The sequence below is a fragment of the Pteropus vampyrus genome, unplaced genomic scaffold (assembly GCF_000151845.1).
Source record: "Pteropus vampyrus isolate Shadow unplaced genomic scaffold, Pvam_2.0 Scaffold602, whole genome shotgun sequence".
NCBI lineage: Eukaryota > Metazoa > Chordata > Mammalia > Chiroptera > Pteropodidae > Pteropus > Pteropus vampyrus.
The window spans coordinates 89,296-107,898 of record NW_011889383.1 but is presented as its reverse complement, the minus strand read 5'-3'; the positions used below and the strand labels follow the sequence as shown (position 1 = coordinate 107,898).

The 18,603-nt window shown below is 50.6% G+C and overlaps 1 protein-coding gene and 1 long non-coding RNA gene across 2 annotated transcripts in view; one reads left to right on the top strand and one right to left on the bottom strand.

The window, feature by feature from the left end:
* Nucleotides 1-3,124: 3,124 nt before the first annotated feature.
* The window catches only part of LOC105308643, a 45,482-nt gene continuing 30,003 nt past the window's right edge, over nt 3,125-18,603 (bottom strand). Inside the window, exons 9-13 of the mRNA XM_023525686.1 lie at nt 15,278-15,468; nt 15,085-15,189; nt 10,742-10,868; nt 10,353-10,448; nt 3,125-8,919 (exon numbers count right to left, since the gene is read on the bottom strand). Coding sequence (XP_023381454.1) covers nt 7,514-8,919; nt 10,353-10,448; nt 10,742-10,868; nt 15,085-15,189; nt 15,278-15,468 — 1,925 coding nt within the window. The 3' untranslated portion in view covers nt 3,125-7,513. The remainder of the gene's footprint in view (nt 8,920-10,352; nt 10,449-10,741; nt 10,869-15,084; nt 15,190-15,277; nt 15,469-18,603) is intronic.
* Nucleotides 15,228-18,603, top strand: part of LOC105308625 — an 8,616-nt gene continuing 5,240 nt past the window's right edge. Inside the window, exon 1 of the long non-coding RNA XR_002778080.1 lies at nt 15,228-15,684. This is a non-coding gene — a long non-coding RNA (uncharacterized LOC105308625). The remainder of the gene's footprint in view (nt 15,685-18,603) is intronic.

Below are 18,603 nucleotides of genomic sequence, written 5' to 3'. Positions count from 1 at the left end.
GCGATCCGCCCAGGACTTCACCTCCCAGAGGGCCCTGCGCGCTGTGTGCCTGGAACCGGCGGGGCACGAGGTGAACGGCCTTCTGGGAAATGGAGTCTAGGGGGAAGTGATGCTGGGAAGGGAGCGTGGGAACCTGCGGGTTGCTCTGTGCGGGCGATGAGCCTAACCGAAAGTGTATATTGTCACGCAGTTTATGTTATGTTTAAAATATACAGTGTTTTTATCTTTTTCTCTTTCTCTTCGCACAATACGTGTACACACACATAAAATAGACATAGAGTTTGGGGAATTTACCCCCCAAACACTGGAGATCCTGTGAATCCTTCAGCAAATGTCCCCTAAGAACAAGTTACTCCTAAGAGTAACTGGTTAGTTTGTACTCTTGCACCCACCCCAGAAACGACGCTGAAACCACACGTTTACTTGCACCACAGTCCATATGCTAATTTATCCCAATAACGTCCTCCAGTTGGCTTTCATCTAGAACGGATTTTCGGCTTTAAAATAATAATCTTGACATTTTTTATGTATCCAAGCCAGTTTTCCGAACTGTCTTCCAATTTAGATGTCTGATTGTTCCCATCGTGTTTTCCTCCACTGCACCAGAAGGTTTCTCCTTTTCATTAAACGATTTTTGATTGTTACGTGGCTACACAGTTTTCCATTGTGTGAATTTATCATAATTTATCCTCTCCTTTGGGTTCTGCATCCAATTCCAATGTGTGTGTGTGTGTGGGCGGAGGGGGGCGGGTCTTCCTTCACATCAACAAGCAATGTTTTCTGCCACTATCTATCTGGATAGCATCAGACGACTGCTTTGTCCACCCTTCCGACACTGGATTTAAGTCCAGTCCTTGTACTTCTGATAGACTGGCTATAAACCGGAAGTTCCAGCAACTCCCTCACTGGGTAAGATTCATCTGCTGGAGCAGCTCACAGATCTCAGGCAATCCGTTTACTCACTGGATCACTGGTTTATTATAACAGGTTATATAGTGCCCCCCAATCCGTAATTCTGTTTTTTTGTAGTTTGTTATCGACGGTCAACTTCGGTTTAAAAATATTAACTGGAAAATTCCAGCAACAACAATGGAAAAGTTTTAAATTGAGTCCTGTTCTGAGTAGTGTGATAAAATATTGCTCCATCCCACCCACGATGTAAGTCATCCCTTTGTCCATCGCGTCCATCTCATTTCATCTCATCGTGTAGGCGTGTATGTATTATCTCACATCACCACACAAGAAGGGTGAACATATTCTGAGACCACATTCACATCACTTTTATTATATTGTTATAATTGTTGTATTTTATTAGTTATTATTAATCTTTTGTTGTGCCTAATTTATAAATTAAACTTTATCAGGGGTATGTATGTATAAGAAGAAACATAGAATATATAGGGTTTGGTACTGTCCGTGGTTTCAGGTACCCACTGGGGGTCTTGGAACGTATCTCCCGTGAGTAAGAGGTGAAAATTGTTTACTTGGAGAAAGTCAGATGGAAGAGATTCATAGGGCGGGGGATGGAGAAAGGGCGTGGAGCTTCCACACTCTCTCCAAACGGGTCGCTGTCTAGCAGAACCAACCCAGCTCTCCGAAACCCTGACCTTTAGGGTTTTATGGAGGCTTCATTACACAGGCGGGACTGATCGAATCCTTGGCCATTGGTGACTGACTCGTCCTGCAGCCCCTCTGCCCTCCAGGAAGTCGGGGCAGTGGCGAGGGAGAGGGGGAGACTTTAATTTCCAACCCTCACAGAGTTGCTTCTCCTGGCAACCAGACCCCATCCTTAGATGGGGTTCAAAAGTCACCTCATTCACAGAACAAGACACTTTCTGTTCTTATCACTTAGGAAATTCCACAGGTTTTAGCTGTGCCAGAAACAGGATGGAGACAAAATATGTGTTTATTATAAATCACAAAATCACTCTCTCCATTCCCATTAACTGAAAATTGAGCTACGTGCAATGAATGTTCCTATACATTCACTGTATATCCACGATGACTCCCTAAAAATCAATGGATAGGCTCTGTGTGATGCAACGTACCTTCTCCTAATAAAGGGACGTCCCTGGGTATAATGTGGGACATGAAAATGTCATCTACAGGTGGGAGACCTGTGTCACCTGGTGGAGAAGCAGGCTCCCAATGTGCAGGCTGACTTGGTGATATCTATCTTCATTCAGTTGATCATGAAGGGGAGTTTTAACAAAAATCCTCTCAGCTAGTCTTTAGATCAGCACCATCCAAAAGAACTGAGATGATGACGGAAATGTATCTGCAACTAGTGAGCAGCTGAAATGTGGCTAGTTTAACTGAGGAACTGAATTCTGTTGATTTTGGTTACATTTACATCTAAACAGGTGCGAGTTGCTAGTGGCTGACACACTGGACAGCACATTCTGGATTCCATTCATCCAGGATCTCAGTGGACGCCTCTGTGCAGACTGCTTTTCTTGCTCAAATCCCGATTTTCTCCCTAGTTATCTCTTGCAGACCACTCTGAACGACGTGTATCGAGATATCTATAATTGAGGTGACTCAGCTACTGACCACAACTTGTGTGCGCGCTCTCATAATTCGGGCTGACTGATACAGGTAACTTAATAAAATAACTTGGAAATTGATGTGCTACAGTCAGCTTGCAGGAAAAATCATGGAGTCGAAGTTATTTTACACTCAGCTGGTTTCGTTAACATGCATGTGCACACGCAGGCTGTGCATATAGAAAAAGTGGGGCCAAGACGCATGTGACATTTTTAATTTATTTTTTGCATCGGTAGTACTTTTACATGTTTCAAAATTCCAAAAGTATCAAAAGATATAAAGTGAAAATTATTCCTCATCCATTTTCCCGTTTCTCCTAAGACTAACTGGTTAGTTTGTACTCTTTCAGAGGGGGTGTGTGTGTGTGTGTGTGTGTGTGTGTGTGTGTGTAAGCAAATGTTTCCTCCTTACACAAACGGGAAACATACTCTACACACTGTTTACACCTTTCCACTTAACACTGTACCTTGGAGCTCTTCCCACGTGAGTACATAAAGACAGTCCCCATGGTGAAGGCTGCATAGTTCTCCGTTCCACACCGTAAATCACTGAGCTAGTTCCATGGTGGACACTGAGGTTGGTTCCAAACTTTTACTTTTGAAATCAGTACCATAGTGAGAACCACGTACAAACAGCGCACGCGTACACGTACACCTGCACGGTTCACTCCGAGCGGCAGGTTCGCTGAGACGGAGGGTCTGTGTGTTTGTAACTGAGAGAGCAACTGACAACCCGCCCTTCGCAGAGACCGCGTCCATCATCCTGCCCCCGGACAGTGCAGTACCTCCCCTGCCTTTCGGATAGAAGTCAAGGCTGGTAAACGCTGGGTGGCAGGCGCAGTGCTGTGATCTTCCTGCAAGGTAATTCACGAAGCTACGTGAAAGTCACTATCAGAGGAAAATGCTCAAAATATAGTAAGAAGCACGTGTTACAAGGGAACTAGGAGGGAGTCCGATTTTCCGAACAGAAGACGAGCACGCGTACATCTATATTTTGTGTGTGTAAGATTTCGTGTTACACTGTATGTGTACACACGTATACTATTAAGAAAAAACTCCAAGGACAATTAACAAAACTGTGACGGTAATGACCATCTCTGGACGGTGGAAATATGAAGAATTAAATTTTAAGTAAATTTTCACACTCTTGTGTGTTCTTTAACTTTTGTGCATTTTCCAGGTTTTGCTACAAACAATTTGCATGACTTTTAGAAATGAATAAAACCATGTATTTCACTAGTTTACAGTAATTTCCCCTGAGGAGTTTCTCGTCTGTTTCGAATATCTACAAGGAAACCGGCAGGGACATTATGCCTGGAAAACATGACCTGGAATGAGAAATGGAAAATTTGCACAGCTCTCTGCTGCCCCAGAGAGGGAGGCGAGTGCCGATGGTGACGAGCCGGCTCCTGGCCTGCCCGATGCGGCCACTGTAACCTCAGCCCATGCGGTGTTCGCTCTGACAACTGTGGAAATGTGACCCTTCAGGAGTTGCAATTTTGGGGTCAAGGTGGAGGGAACTGGGCAATCTCAGGCCCGGCTTCCAGAGCCACCTAGGCCATGAAGTCCCAGCGGGGTGCCCCCTCCCCAGAAAGCACTGGCAGCTGGAGCATTCCTGAATCCACAGCCGGAACCACTGAAGGAACGGTAAGAAGAAACTGTCAAAAGTGGGGATCTCGTGGCTGGGTCCCTTGGTGACATGCCACTTGCTCTCGGGGCTGTCAGGATGAAGCGAAGAACTGAGATGCTTAGGTGGTGAGATCGGTAGAGCCAGGCCCACCGAGAGGCAGAGATGCAAAGGGAGGTGACAGAGGCCAACGGAGCATCTACCCGCTGGCTTCGGGGATGGAACGCTGGGGGCCACGGGCCCCGTGAAAGGGACAGGGGACAGGAGGGCGGGTTTGCGTGCCCGGCAGCACACACTGCTGCTCCACCTGAAGCTCAGAACGTGGTGCTGGAGGCCAAGATCTGGGAGCGAGTAGCGCAAAGCCGTGGGTGTGGACGAGGACATCCGGGGAGGCTGTGGAGCACAGCAGGAGTCCCCTGGCCACTGTCCTGGGGACCCAACAAGTAAGAGGTGAGGGGACAGGAAGGCCCTCAGGAAGTGGCAGATCCCAGAATGCCAGGGGCCCAGGAGATGCGAGGAAGGCCCGGCCAGCAGGCTGGACAGTCCAGGAGACGAAGGGACAGGCCGAGCGGCAGCAGTACCTGGTTAAGGAAACGGGACCACCGTGAGACTGGAGGAGGAAGGGGACAGACGCTGGGGCCGCCTAGCACGCCCCACTCCCAAGGCCTTTTCTGCGGGAACGCAGTAGTTTTCCAAGCCCCCTCGTCATTAGGGGTGGGTCTGTGACCCCGACTTGGCCCCTGAGACCTAAGCGGGCATCAGAGATGAGCGGGGGCCGGCCCGTCTCCCAGTGTTGATTTGGATGTAATGGCCGAAGCCACAGCCATCTCATTGCTTGAGAGAGCTGCAGAAAACACAGCCTGTGACGTCGCTGAGGTGCTGGAGGGACGGCCTTTGAAGAAAACCGAATTTGTTCAAAGCCACCTTAGCCGGGTGTTGACTTTAAATTCCGCCTCCACCTCGGGACAGTCACTCTGTTCTACTTACTGATTTCTGCCCTGTGCCTTGTCCTCACACGTAGAACGGCGCTACCTCACGAATCCAGCACTGAGGCCCTGTCTGCTCGAAAACATGCCTTTTCTAAGCCATGTAGGTGAAAGGGTACATGTCACCAATGAGATGGAAGGCGGTGCAGGCCGAAGGGTGAGGACAAGCGGTGAGAAATGACAGTGGACGAGGGAGACGGGCGAGGACCCTGGAGGAAAGGTGAGTGGACAGCGACACACCTCTTTGAGAGGACCTTGTAGACAAACCCTCCAGAGATGGGCAGCAAAGCCAGCTCTGTTACCACGGAAACCCCCTCCACTGTGACATTCACAGCATCCGAAGAACAAAAATGGACACGAGAAGCTGTGACAGTTCTGACACTCAACGTGACGCCTGGCACTGAGTTCCCATGCTCAATCACTCCAACGCAGCCATCAGAAACTGCTGCTGTATTTTTCCAAGAAGTGATTTCTTCTGTCCGACTCTACTCTCTGCCGACCCACCACCCCTCCTGCAGGACGTTTTCAGGGAGCCATTTCTACGAGCTGAGAGGTGCCGTGGTCAATGTCCCTTCCTTCCCACCTCTGACGTTTACGGTACAGATCTAACTTCGCTAGAACGCAACTGCATTGGGACAGGAAACGCACGCGAAAAGGCAACTGTTCTGTATAACGAAGCATGTGACTTAGTGTCCCAGGGGACGTTCATTTCATTTTAGGTTGGAAAGCAGGTGGCCTGACTCCTTGGTCTATATACACCATGCGCTGTCAGACGCCAAGGGTCACACACCGCGATCACGATGTTCTTTCTGTCAAGAACGGCATGGACAAAGGCCAAAACGCTTTGCTTTGGAGGAAAGCAGTGAGATGATCGGAGGCAAGTTCGGAACTGTGGACGTTAGAACGCACACAGCCTGCCCTGCACTGTAGAGACAAACCTTTTCTCCGAGGGCTGGCTTTTCCTGGCACTGACAGCGGAGACCTCCGGCAGAGACACCGTATGACATGAAAAGATGACCGAGAACGGTGAGAATCACACATTCACAGGACCCCTCGGCACAGTCCGGCGGTGTGATGCCAAACCAGAGGTCGTTCCACCGGGCCAGATCAAGGAGGGTCTCATGGGCAAGCCGGAGATGGGGACAAAACTTAGCTTAACCTGTTTTTTTCCCCAGAGCAAATAAGACTGAAAAAGAAAGAGGGAGGCCTGTCGATTCAAAAGTCCTTGCTGTTTAGAGCTAAATTCAGAAACACGGCTGAGATAGCATGAGTTCTGGGACCGATATGAACGTAACCCTGTGGCAGGTAGGGTGCCGGCGAGAATATACTGTCCGCGTTTTAACGGCCACGGTAAAAGGCTAAAATTTAGACTACTCAGAAAAATAAGTGGATTCTCTTCCTCTCTCCACACCGATCAGGAACGCTACAAAACAGTGGGAAAAAAAAATGACTAAAAACCACGCTGTGCATAAACTCAAGATATCATTCCCTCAAATCAAGTGTCTACGATTGTCGGTACAGGCCTGATCAGCCAATTTATTTAAAGTCTGGAAGACGTCGGCTGTCATGCTGGGCACGGTGTTCCTCCCGGCATGTATGGGCCCAGGGCTCTCACGGGGCTGTCGTGGGCATCGTGGGATGCTTAGCGGCTTCCCTGGCCTACACCCAGTACATGCCAGGAGCATCCTTCCCTTCCACCAGTTGTGACAACCAAAAATGTCTCCTGGGGGACGAAACCACCCCTGAATTGAGACCTCAGGCTTATAGCGATGCTGGCTGTTTCAAGCTAATGGTTTTCTACATAAGCTGTGACATCCCCAGGGAGTGCTGTGGAATTTCACGGGGCTGGTCATTTGATTCGGGCACAAGTGTGGCTGACATGTGGTTGGGAACTAAGTGGGCTTGGAATACAGGAAGGCCCCCCACATTTCTGTGGCCAACGTGACACCTCACGTGCCAGAGGGCGAGCGACAAGGCAGCGCGCAGGTTCCCGGGGTCACGGCCCGAAGTCACAGGCAGAGATCCCGCACCAGCTCGGTACACGTGATCACGAGCTACTTTTGTTTTGATGATCCTTTAGGAAACGGGCTGCGTATTGATTATTTTCACATCACACACATGCATAGGTTATACTACCTGCGAATTGACTTTTGGGGTCACAGAGGGAACAGTGCAAAACACCTGTGCTCGATAGAGCCGAGGACCCCCGATCTCAGGGGTTTGGGAAGCACCTTTTCTTGGGAAATCCGAAGTCGCCCTGGGCACGTCTACCCCCAGGCGCCCTTTCCGTGAACAGCCCGCGTGCACTTACCAAGTGTCTATACCTGCAGTTCAGAGTCACCTGCAGACCTCCCCTATGGGGAATCCGTGACGTCGAAGAGCACGGAGGTGCCCACGGAAGGCTCCTCGACCCCGATGACGTGCACAGGGCTTTTCTCTTGCATGATCTCGTGGATGTCGAACAGAGCGAGCGCCCTGCCCGCCGGCTGTCCCGCCTTCGTCCCACCCGCGGGGTGCTCGGCTGGGCGCGGCCGCTGATGCGGGCTCCGGCCGGGGGCCTGGTCCCGCCGCCGGGGCCGGCCGTGGGGCTCCTCTCGCGTGTGGGTTATCTGGTGGCGGATGAGGTGCGAGCTCTGAATGAAGCCCTTCCCGCACTGGCCGCACTTGAAGGGCCTGTCGCTGCGCGGCGCCCGCTCGCCCGGCGGCAGCGCCGGGTCGCAGCCCAGGGCGCCGGCCCAGCCGCGCCTGCTCAGCGCGGCCGTCTGCTCGAAGACCAGCCTCTGGCGGCACTCGTAGGCCTTCTCGCCCGCGTGCTTGCGCTGGTGCTGCGCCAGGGACGAGCTGTGGCGGAAGCCCTTGCCACAGTGGTTGCACTCGTAGGGCCGCTCCTCCGTGTGCGTCCGCAGGTGCAGGAACAGGCAGGTGGTCCGCGAGAAGGCCTTCCCGCACACGCTGCACGAGTACGGCTTCTCGCCGGTGTGCGTGCGCCGGTGCCGGCCCAGCGACGAGTTCTGGTTGAAGGCCCGCCCGCAGTCCTGGCACTCGTACGGCTTCTCGCCGGTGTGGATCCTGCGGTGCACCGTGAGGTGCGTGCTGTGGCAGAAGGACTTGCCGCACTCGGCGCACTTGTACGGCTTGTCCCCCGTGTGGATCCGCTCGTGCTGCACCAGCGACGAGTTCTGGCTGAAGGCCTTCCCGCACTCCTTGCACATGTACGGCCTCTCGCCCGTGTGGATCCGCTTGTGCACCGTGAGGTGCGCGTTGTGGTTAAACGACTTCCCGCAGTCGGCGCACTTGTACGGCTTCTCCTGCACCGGGCCCCGGGCGGGCTCCGGAGGCGCAAGGGCCTGGCCCGAAGCCCGGCTGCAGTCGCCGCTGTCGCCCACCTGCGGGCTCACCACGCTGGAGCTACCTTCCGAATCCGGAACCGCCGAGTCCTCGGTGCACGAATCGTCTCGTCTAACAACCTCCGGGAACGGACTGAGCTTTGAACTCAGGACACGGTTTGCCCCAAGCCTGAGACGTTCGTGGCTTCCGTCTTGAACTGGTGCTTCCTCCAGGCAAAATTCCAATGGCCTCGAGTTTTCCTGGTCCTCCTCGGGCGCCTTGACCTGGCCCCCACAGTCCCGGCCTTCCCCTGGTGTGGCGGGCCGGGGGGGATCCCTGGGGAAACCTTCCCTCTCCGTGACTGGGGACGGCACCTGCTCAGGGAGGCCCTGTTCCATGGGTGCTGCTTGGCCTTTGGGTCCAGTCTCCCAGCCTGAAAGAAAACCGAAGAGCTCTGAGGGCTGGGCACAAGAAATAGGGAGAACGGGACAGGACCCCGATACCTCGGGCCTGCACCCTAACTACCTGCCCAGCCACTAGGCAAATCCCCATTCGGCTTTTATGTCGACATCAAGTGCCTGTCTGCAAACACAACTTCACTCATTTGTTCTTTCAACAAAAATTTCCTGAGCCCCTGCCATACGCTGGGTCCGGGCCCATATCAGGGGCTGGCACACGAAGCCCCCAAGTCGCAGATGGTTTTTGTTTACAAAAGCCTATAGGAAAAAAAAAAAACTATGACAGAGACAAGCAGAATTCTAAAGTTGTCCCCTAGCAGAATTCTAAAGGCCTATAGGAAAAAAAAAACTATGACAGAGACAAGCAGAATTCTAAAGTTGTCAGACACTCATCTAGATACTGATGTGAAGGGCTTCTGTAGGGGACGTGAAGGTCACTCATCAGCTGATCCTAAACTCTGAAATAGGGAGCTGACGCTGGGTGACCTCGGTGGGCCCACGGCGGCCGCCTGAACATTTACAAGCAGAAGGAGGAAGCAGAGGCGAGGCTGGCTGCGCAGGGGGCATCAGCCAGGAGAGCAGGTGCCTCTCGAAGCCGAGAACAGCTCTCAGATGACAGTCTGCAAGGACACAGGCGCCTCAGTCCCTGGACGCACGGACTGAATTCTGTCAAGCTGACCAAGCCTGGACGCCAGGACCCGTCTTCCCAAGTGGCCCCATGAGCCCCGACCTCCAAGCCTGACAGACGGCTTGACTTTCACCTCGCGAGACCCGGGCAGACAAGCCGGTCAGGTTGGACGGACAGAACTGGAAGATGACACACGTGCTCTGCTGACGCCGCCCGCTCCTGGGAATTCGTCACGGCGGCGATGGAACACAAACACAGAGACCACGCGTGGCCCGCGAAGCCTAACGTTTACTGTCTGGCTCCAGATGCTGCAGACAAAGCGCTGCCCCTGACAGGTGACAGGCCCCACCCCCGGGAGCTGGGGGGGCAGACGCTGAACGAAGCGTGGAAGTAGCTGCTGAGCGGGCAGATGAGCGGCTCGGTTTAGAGCCAGGCCGCACGCCCAGGCAGAGGGCCCGCCGCTCACGAGGCCGCCCAGGGGAGCACCCCCAGGCAGGCACACACCCCTGCCCCCATCCTCGGCCCGGCACGCTCAAGTGAAGGTGCTTCGTCTTCTCTGGGGCTGTGACAACTTACCGCAAACCTAGCCCCGCTGGGAAGGGACTCTGCGACCTCGAGTTGGCTTTCTCTGGACTTCGTCCCATCACCTCTCCCCTCTGCTGACTCTGCCCAGTGGTCAGGGGATCTGCAGGTCCCCAGGACCCAGACACACTGCCCTTTCCGAGCAGCGCACCTGTACCCCCTCCCGGGCCGCTCCCAGGAGCGGTTCCCACTTCTCACCTGCACGGCTGCCCCGGGCGAGCCCTCTCTCCGCCACCCACAGCTCAGCCCCTTGCTCCAGCTGGGAGATGACTTCGGGCTTGGGAAGCTCAGGTCCTGGAAATGGGGAAGACACAGGATGTGGTAGGCTGCTCCGCAGAGAACTGCCCAGGCCCCCGCCCTGATCCCCGACCGTCAGGACATGGGGACACCTCACAACAAGTGAAGGCTTTGAGATGGGACGGAGAGGGGCAGACCTCCCCCCGCCTGCATGTCTCACAGGGAAGGAGAACCCAAGGTTCCTGGTCCCCAGCCTGGGGGCCAATCTTCATACCAGAGACCCCATGGCCGACAACCGTGAAGAGTGAGTCTGCAGGAATCTGACTGTTGGCTTGGGAAGAGGGCCTTACCCACAGACAGCAGGTGCCCGAAGGTCTCCAGCATCACGTCCCGGTACAGCGTCCTCTGGGCGGGGCCCAGCTGCCCCCACTCCTCCTGGGTGAAGTCCACAGCCACGTCCCGGAAGGTCACCGGCTCCTGAAACATCACAGTGCCCAGTCAGCTGGCCTGTCCCCATCAGCGCTCTCAGGAAGAGGAGGAGGAATGGGGAAAGAGAGGATAGGCAGGCCAGTGTCCCGAGAGTGTGCGTTCTGGGGGACGTGGGTCAGGTCTCGCTGGGCACCACTGGGTTGCTGCAGGACACATGAGAGCATCCAGCCAGGATCAGAGCCAACCACAGCTGACCTACAGCCGATCTCGGACGAGGGTGCCGAAAGAGATCCGTCTCAACCGCTGACCTGCAGATCTGTGGGCCAAAGAAATGGTTCGCGTCCTGAGGCCTGAGGTTTGGAGACAGTTTACTACGCAGCTATAGCTGACTGATACGCTAACCCCAGACTCGTCCTCCGGGAAAACAGGGCATACAGTGAACAGTCAGAAACGCGCCTGCGTTCCGGGACCGGGTGCTCATGACAGACTGAAGCGGGCCGGTGTAAGAGCCAACTGAGGTATTAAATCTGTGAGAGGTGACACTGGAGGTGACAGGTAACATGTGCCCCGTCCAAAGGAGCAGCTGGGACTCAACCCCATGCGGTCAGAACTGCCAATCTTTGGTGAGAAGTTAAAAATTAGGTCAAGTTTTAAATTTTTATAAGCTGATACAATGCAATTCGTGTCCCACAAACTAAACTCTTTTGTGGACTGGGTATGGCCATGGTCAAAAGCTAAATATTTCTTGAACAGTCTCGACTCTGCCACTTCCTCTTCAAGAATCATAGAGCAGGTACCCGCCTCTGCCCCCTTGTTTCCTTGTCTCCTTGAGGGCTGTGACAGGGATTGAGTGGCTGTAAAGCACGTCCTACAGGACACTGGATGGCCACATGCAAAAGAATAAAGTTGGTCTCCGACCTCACACCACATATAAAAGTTAACTCAAAAAGGATCAAAGACATAAATGTAAGAGCTAAAAGTATTAAACTCCTAGAAGAAAACACAGGAATAAAATCTTCATAATTTTGGATTTGGCAAAGGATTTTTAGATATGATAGCAAAAGCACAAGCAACTAACTGATTAAATAACTAACTGAATAAACTGGACTTTATCGAATTAAAAACTGTTGTGCTCCAAAGCACCCTATCAAGAAAGTGGAAAGACACTCAGACACTCGCATGACGGAAGATACTAAATTGCAAATTGCATATCTGATAAAAGACCTTTATCCAAAAGATACAAAGAACTCTTAGTCAATAATAAAAGCAACATAAATAAAACAGGCAAAGAATCTAAACAGATATTTCTTCAAAGAAGATATAAAACAAAATAAACAGAGAGCAAATAACCACAAGATTGGCCACCGGGGAAATGCAAACCACAATCACATACCAAATACCTCAATTTCAAAAGGATATTTTCTTCTAGAAAAACACAAGTAGATTTAAAAAACACTAGGGGGGCACGTGGCTCTGACAGAACTTGTTCAGTAAACATGTAGAACCTTTTGGCTGAGAACAAAGGTTTCTGCTTCTGTCCGCATATCCTCAGCTCCCACTCAGAAAGTCCTCCGACCCTGAAACGTGCTCCCGTGCCACCTGCCTCCACCCACCATTACCCACCCTGCACAGGTTAGAGGGACAGCCCAGGCACTGGGTCCACTGACTACTGGTCTGTCCCGGCCACAAGGCCTCTCGGGGGCATCGCGTGGGTCCTTCTGTCTCCTCCTGGAATTCCGGCAGGAGCCCCCACTCCTTGCTGTCATGTGACTCTCCCTGCTGCTCCGCCTCAGTCCCCTGCAGCCCTCCTCTTGCTCTGCACTGTTGGGCCCTGGAGGGATGGATGGGCTGTGTCACACCCACGCACTCTCTCAGAGTGGACCCGGCTACCCCGCATCAGCCAACATGCTGATGTCACTGACCCTCAACCCCCATGCCTCCCTTAGCTCTCAATATCCCTCCGGCTCCTGCCCCCGGGTCCCCTCTCACACTGGAGACAGGCTGGCCTCTTTCAGCCTGGCTACGGTTGGCTGAGTCTTTGGGTCTTGGTTCCAGGGTCCTGTGAGCATTACCAGAAATGGTAAAAGAGAGTTTGCGGATGTCATTCAGTGGAGGCCCTGAACGCAATCACAAATGTCCTTCTAAGGGAAAGGCAGGGGGGTGTCACAAGTCTCATGTGACAGATCACAATGTGACCACTAAAGTGAGATGCTATGCTGCTGGCTGTAAAGATGGACAAAGGGCCAGGAGCCAAGGAATGACAGGTCTACAGCTGTAATAGCCGGAAAAGCCGAGCGAACGGATCCTCCCCTAGAGCCTCCACAGGAATGGCGGCTCTTCCACACCTTGATTTCAGACCAGGGAAACGGAGTCCAGACTTTTGGCCTCCAGACTAAACGTGTACTGTTCTAAGCTACCAAGTTCGTGGGATTGTTATGGCAACACAGGAAACGAATACACTGGACCTCAAAGCCCTCCACTCGTTCCTTGCCTCCTGTGGTGGCTGGCCTCCAAGATGGCTCCAAGGATCTCCAGCCCTTTTGGAGTCCCGTCCTGTACTGAGCAGCTTTGACCCCATGTAACAGGATATTGTGGAAATGACAGAGTGTGAATTCTGACGCCAAGTCACAAAAAGCACTGTGTTTCCACCTGGCCCCCTCCTGGATCGCTCGCTCAGTAAGAAGCTAGATGCCATGTTGTGAGGATAACCGAGAAGCTCCACAGGGGCCACGTGGGAAGAAACTGAGGCCTCCTGCCAACTGTCATGTGAGTGAGCCACCTTGGAAGTGGATCCTCCAGCCACAGCCAAGTCTCATGTGAGAACGGTCTGGGTTGACTGTAATCTCATGAGCTCAGGCCAGAACCACCAGCTACGTCGTTCCAGGATTCCTATCGTTAGAAACTATGAGGTAAAATTTATTATTATTCTAGGCCCCTATGTTTTTGGGTCATTTGTTACATAGCAACAGATAACTGACACACTTCCTTTAAGGCTCTGTTAATGCTGCCAAAGACCCTCTCCTCGACCAAACTGGAGTCTAGCTCCTCTGAACCCTCTTCTCATCTAGACCTTGACCTTTAGGGATCTGGGTCCATTTCTGCAACACCCAGTTTTACCAAAAATCCTGTCAAGTCCGTTTACCCAGGATCCCCACCCTCCACATGTAATCTCTCTCGATCTTTTTCAAGGCCTCATCCACACAATCGTCTAGGTCATTTGTGATCACTTGGCCTGCTGCAGCAAGAATCCCCTCCACGACTGGCTAAAAAGTCTCCCTTTTCCTTGTTGTTTTCAGAATTGAGTCCAATTCTATACTGAAGTCTCCCCTCCTCCCACTGGAAACAGTTCCTGAACAGAATATGATTTTACTTGCCTTAACTACTGTTCAGCTCTGATTTTCTTTGACACTGCTCACTCCCTGCCCGGACATCCACAGCAAAAGCAAATTAAGGGGTGACAACGGAAATTTGCATTTCATGCAAATCTGCAAAAACAGTCTGATTTCGCATGCTAAATCTGAAATAATGCCAACCCCTGTAAACAACAAAATGCAGGAAGCATATGAATTCGAAGATGCTTTAGTAATCGTGAATTACTTTTGGGTCTTGCTAATGTGGAGACAGCACTTTAGAGAGAACACTGGCAGGGACCACTTTATCTAGAATTGCTGGAGCTTAGAATCAGGTGCCTTCCCCCATGGCCTTGAAAGCACTGACCGCCCTGCCCAGCGGTTACCCCGCGAGCTGAGTGGGGGATCCGGGGGTCGTTCCCGCCCCACTAACAGGGTGTGTGGTGACTTCTCCTTACCCCCCGTGGCTGTGCCCCGTCCCTAGGCCAGGGGCTTCGCTTTCGCTGACTCCGTGCCTTAAAGCATCTCTATTCGATAATACCTGCCACCTTGGCGTTCTATTACCCATGATCGCGGTGGTCCGCCTTCCGAGCGGGGGTGAGGGGGGAAGGGAATCGGCGGAGAGCAGGGCCAGCCCTGTCCTCGGGAAGGACTCCCTAATCTTCATCCGAGAACAGGGAGGCCGGAGTACCAGTTGAGCATGCGCACTCGGGGACGCGATGGTCCGGGTTCGAAACCAGACGCTACCCCTTGCGGGCCGCGCACCCCGACCTCCGCTTCAATTTCCCTGTGTGTAAAGGGGGATAACGCTCGTGCCCTGCTCACCACACGCTGCGAGGGTTAAAGCGTCAATATCTGCGGGAGACGCCTGGCCAGGGGACCGCTGCCATGGCTGTTATTGTTACTACCGTTACCTGAAGCCGTTCCGCCAGCGGCCCCGCAGCCATCGCCAATGCTGCAGCTTCCTCCTCGGGGTCCATCCTGGACCGACAGGTCAAGGACAGGCGCCCGAGGCGACCCTAAGCCCGAAAGCCACCCAGGCCACAGGGATCGCGCGACTCGCTGCCCGCCGGACAATGGCGGCCGCGCCGGCGACGCTGGGACTACAACTCCCAGAAGGTCATGCGGCTCGCGCAGCCGCGTCTGGCCAATGACAACTTCGTCAGTCGAGCCTTCGACCAACGGGAGCCTTGCGGCTTCGGGCCAATGGGAGCCTCCGCCCGCCGGGCTTTTGGCCAATGGGGTCGATCCTGAGCAGACAACGTCCACGGCGATTCCCGGCCGCGATTCTCGCGAGGCTGTGGGGTGGAAGGACAGCACCTAGGTTGGCGGACGGCACCTTGGGTGGCCCGCGGCCAGCCTGCCGGTTCCGCAGCCCCCGACCCCAGCCTCCCTCAGTCCCCGCGCCGGGCGGACTGGCTGGTGTGACGTGGGGCTTGCTCGTCCTGGCCGGAAGTGCATAGAGCGAGGGCCGTGGCCTCCCCATTTTATCTGTGGTATCTACTGCCTTCCTTGTAAGTTGGACATATTTCCACAAAAAGGGTAAAGAGGGGTCAAATACAAGGAGTCAAAAGGAAACAAGACTTCCCTGTGTTCCTGTGTCTCCACATTTCCTCTTTTTATAAGGAGCAGTCGTATTGGAGCATTGGCTCACCCCTGTGACCTGTCCGAACCAGTCTGATCTCGGAAGCTAAGCAGAGTCGGGCCTTGTTAGTACTTGGATGGGAGACCACCTAGGAAGACCAGGTGCTTATAGGCTTATTAAAAATAAAAAATAAGGGATTGTAAACTGACAAGGTCCTTGCAATCTGTGAGGTCAACCAAAGGTTGCCACGCCTAAAACAAAATAAAAATGAAATAAATAGACAACAATGAAGAAAAAATGAAGATGGTCTAGAGACTGAAAAGCTTGAAACACTTGTTTGTGGATTGGCATTTTTATCTTTAAATTATTAAATTTATTGAGTTAACATTGATTCATAAAATCATATAAATTTCAGCATTACAACTTTATAATACAACATACGTATTGGCTATTGTTCTCACCACCCAAAGTCTAGTCTCCTTCCATCATCTTGTATTTGACCCCATTTACCCTCTAAGTATAGGCTTTTCTTAAAAAGCAAGCTTTGATAACTTTGTATGTATTCCTATGGTTTTACTATGGAGGATTTTAATTATTTTACTCTAAAATTAAGATGATTACTTTTTTATTTTATTATTTTCTTTTGATCAAATAGCTTTCAAACAATATTTTAAAATATCCAAATGGAACTCTTTCTTTCAATTAATCTAATTTTGTAACACTATTAGACAATATAGTGATGGGATATTAGTTTTTAAAATGGATGGTCGGTCTTGGGGACATTTGAGAAGGTTATTTCTCTTTAAACAAGGCCAGAGAGTTCTAAGGCACAAATAGCATTATGAGTCTCTGTGAGATTCCCCTGAAGGACAGCTATTCCTCTTTTCCTGAGTAACCTGTGCCTTAAGCAGAGAAGTCAACATTTACAAAGCCATTTCACTTTGAAGCCATTTCACTAAGAAGCCAATAGGAAAATTCATACGTTTAACACATAAACTCATATTTTTATGTTCAGTGTTTATAGACTTTATTGACTTCCTTTTATGATAGAAACTACAATCTGACTTAACATCTCTCCTCTATTTGCTTCCAAATTCTGTCATATTACTGTTTGGAACTCTGATTTTGATCTCTCAAGTAACCTATTACATCTAGGAAGATAAACATCCGAGTCAAATGAAGACTCTTTTCTAAAGTTGGGTTCACATTTGGACCACAACTGTCTTGTACAATATTTATATTTCTGGAACTTGTTTACCCTGAGTATCTGATTATCTTTTCTCTTCTCTTTTTTTAGTTAGAAGAAATATTCTTTTTCTTTAAAATCCATATTCCTTCATACACCGTTGGTGAGATTACGAAATGGTACAGGCACTGAGGAAAACAGTTTGGAAGTTCCTTACAAAGTTAAAAATGGAACTACCTTTTAACCCAGCAATTGCACATCTGGGTATTTATTCAAAGAAAACCACGACAGTAATTTGGAAAGATTTATGTATGCCTGTGTTCGCTGCAGTGCTATTCACAATAGTCAGGATGTGGAAACAACCTAATTGCCTGCCAACAGACGGCTGGATAAAGTTATGGTACATGTATACAACAGAATATTATTCAGCTATAAAAAAATGAAATCTTACCATTTGCAATGACAGGGACGGCCATAGAGGATATTATGCTGAATGAAATAGTTGCGTCAGAGAAAAACAAATACCATATGATCTCACTTATATGTGGAATCTAAAGAACAAAATGGACAAACAAAAAAACAGACTCATACATACAGAGAACAAACTGGTGATTGCCAGATGAGAGGGAGGTTGTGGTGGGAGGTGGGGGGGAAGTTGGGTAAAAAGGTGAAGAGATTAAGAACTACAAATTGGCAGTTACAAAATAGTCGTGGGGATATAAAGTACAACATAAAGAATATAGTCAATAACATTGTAATAACTATGGAGGGTGTCAGGGGGAACTAGACTAATCAGGGGGATCACTTCGTAAATTATATAAATGTCTAACCATTGCGTTGTATACCTGAAACTAATATTTTAAATAAAACCCATATACTTTTGTTCAAAATTATTCTCTCCAGAAGTTTCTGCACTATCTTAATTGTGTTCTCAGTTTCTCATGCTGCATGGATCTTATTAATCCTGAATAGTAAGTAGTTGGGATGATCTGAAGATTTTTCTTTCAGCTCTGGGGAAATTTCCCTTCTCTCTCTCTTTTTTTTTTTGGTCACAATATTACTTTTAATCTAATAGTCTATTCTTCTCATAACTCTTTTTTAAACGAGTAGCCTGGATTTATTTTTCATTTTCAATTACTTCTTGACTCAATCTCCATTTTAAATATGTTGTTCCCCTGAGAATATTTGCATTTTTGGTTGTTTTTTTTTTTTTGCTTCGTCTTTTTTCTTTCACGTTCGAGGTTTCAAATCTTTCACTCCTTGGCTCCCATCTGTATTGAAGAGGCTACCAGAAAGTAGATGTGAGTCCCCATAGACGGTCGGGGCTGGTTTAGTGGAATGCTTTGCTTTAGGAGGAAAATGGCAAGAAGCCTGTGTTAGGATAGATGTCCCTGAAACGAGAAGCTACAGCTGCTTGTTCTGGAGCATAACACACCAATGTCCCTCATCCTCAGACTAATTTTTTCTTAGTACCTAACTCATTTTCTATTTTATTTTGTTTACCCACAGCCTGATTTAGTGCAAGACAAGAAAAAAAAGGAGGAGGAAATTTAGTCTCATGAACAGCCCATCAATCAACCCTGCTTTCCTGCCCCACCTGTCAGCCTTCAACTCTGCCAGAGCACCATGGCCTCCACGGCTGCAGCCCTCTCTTCACATCCT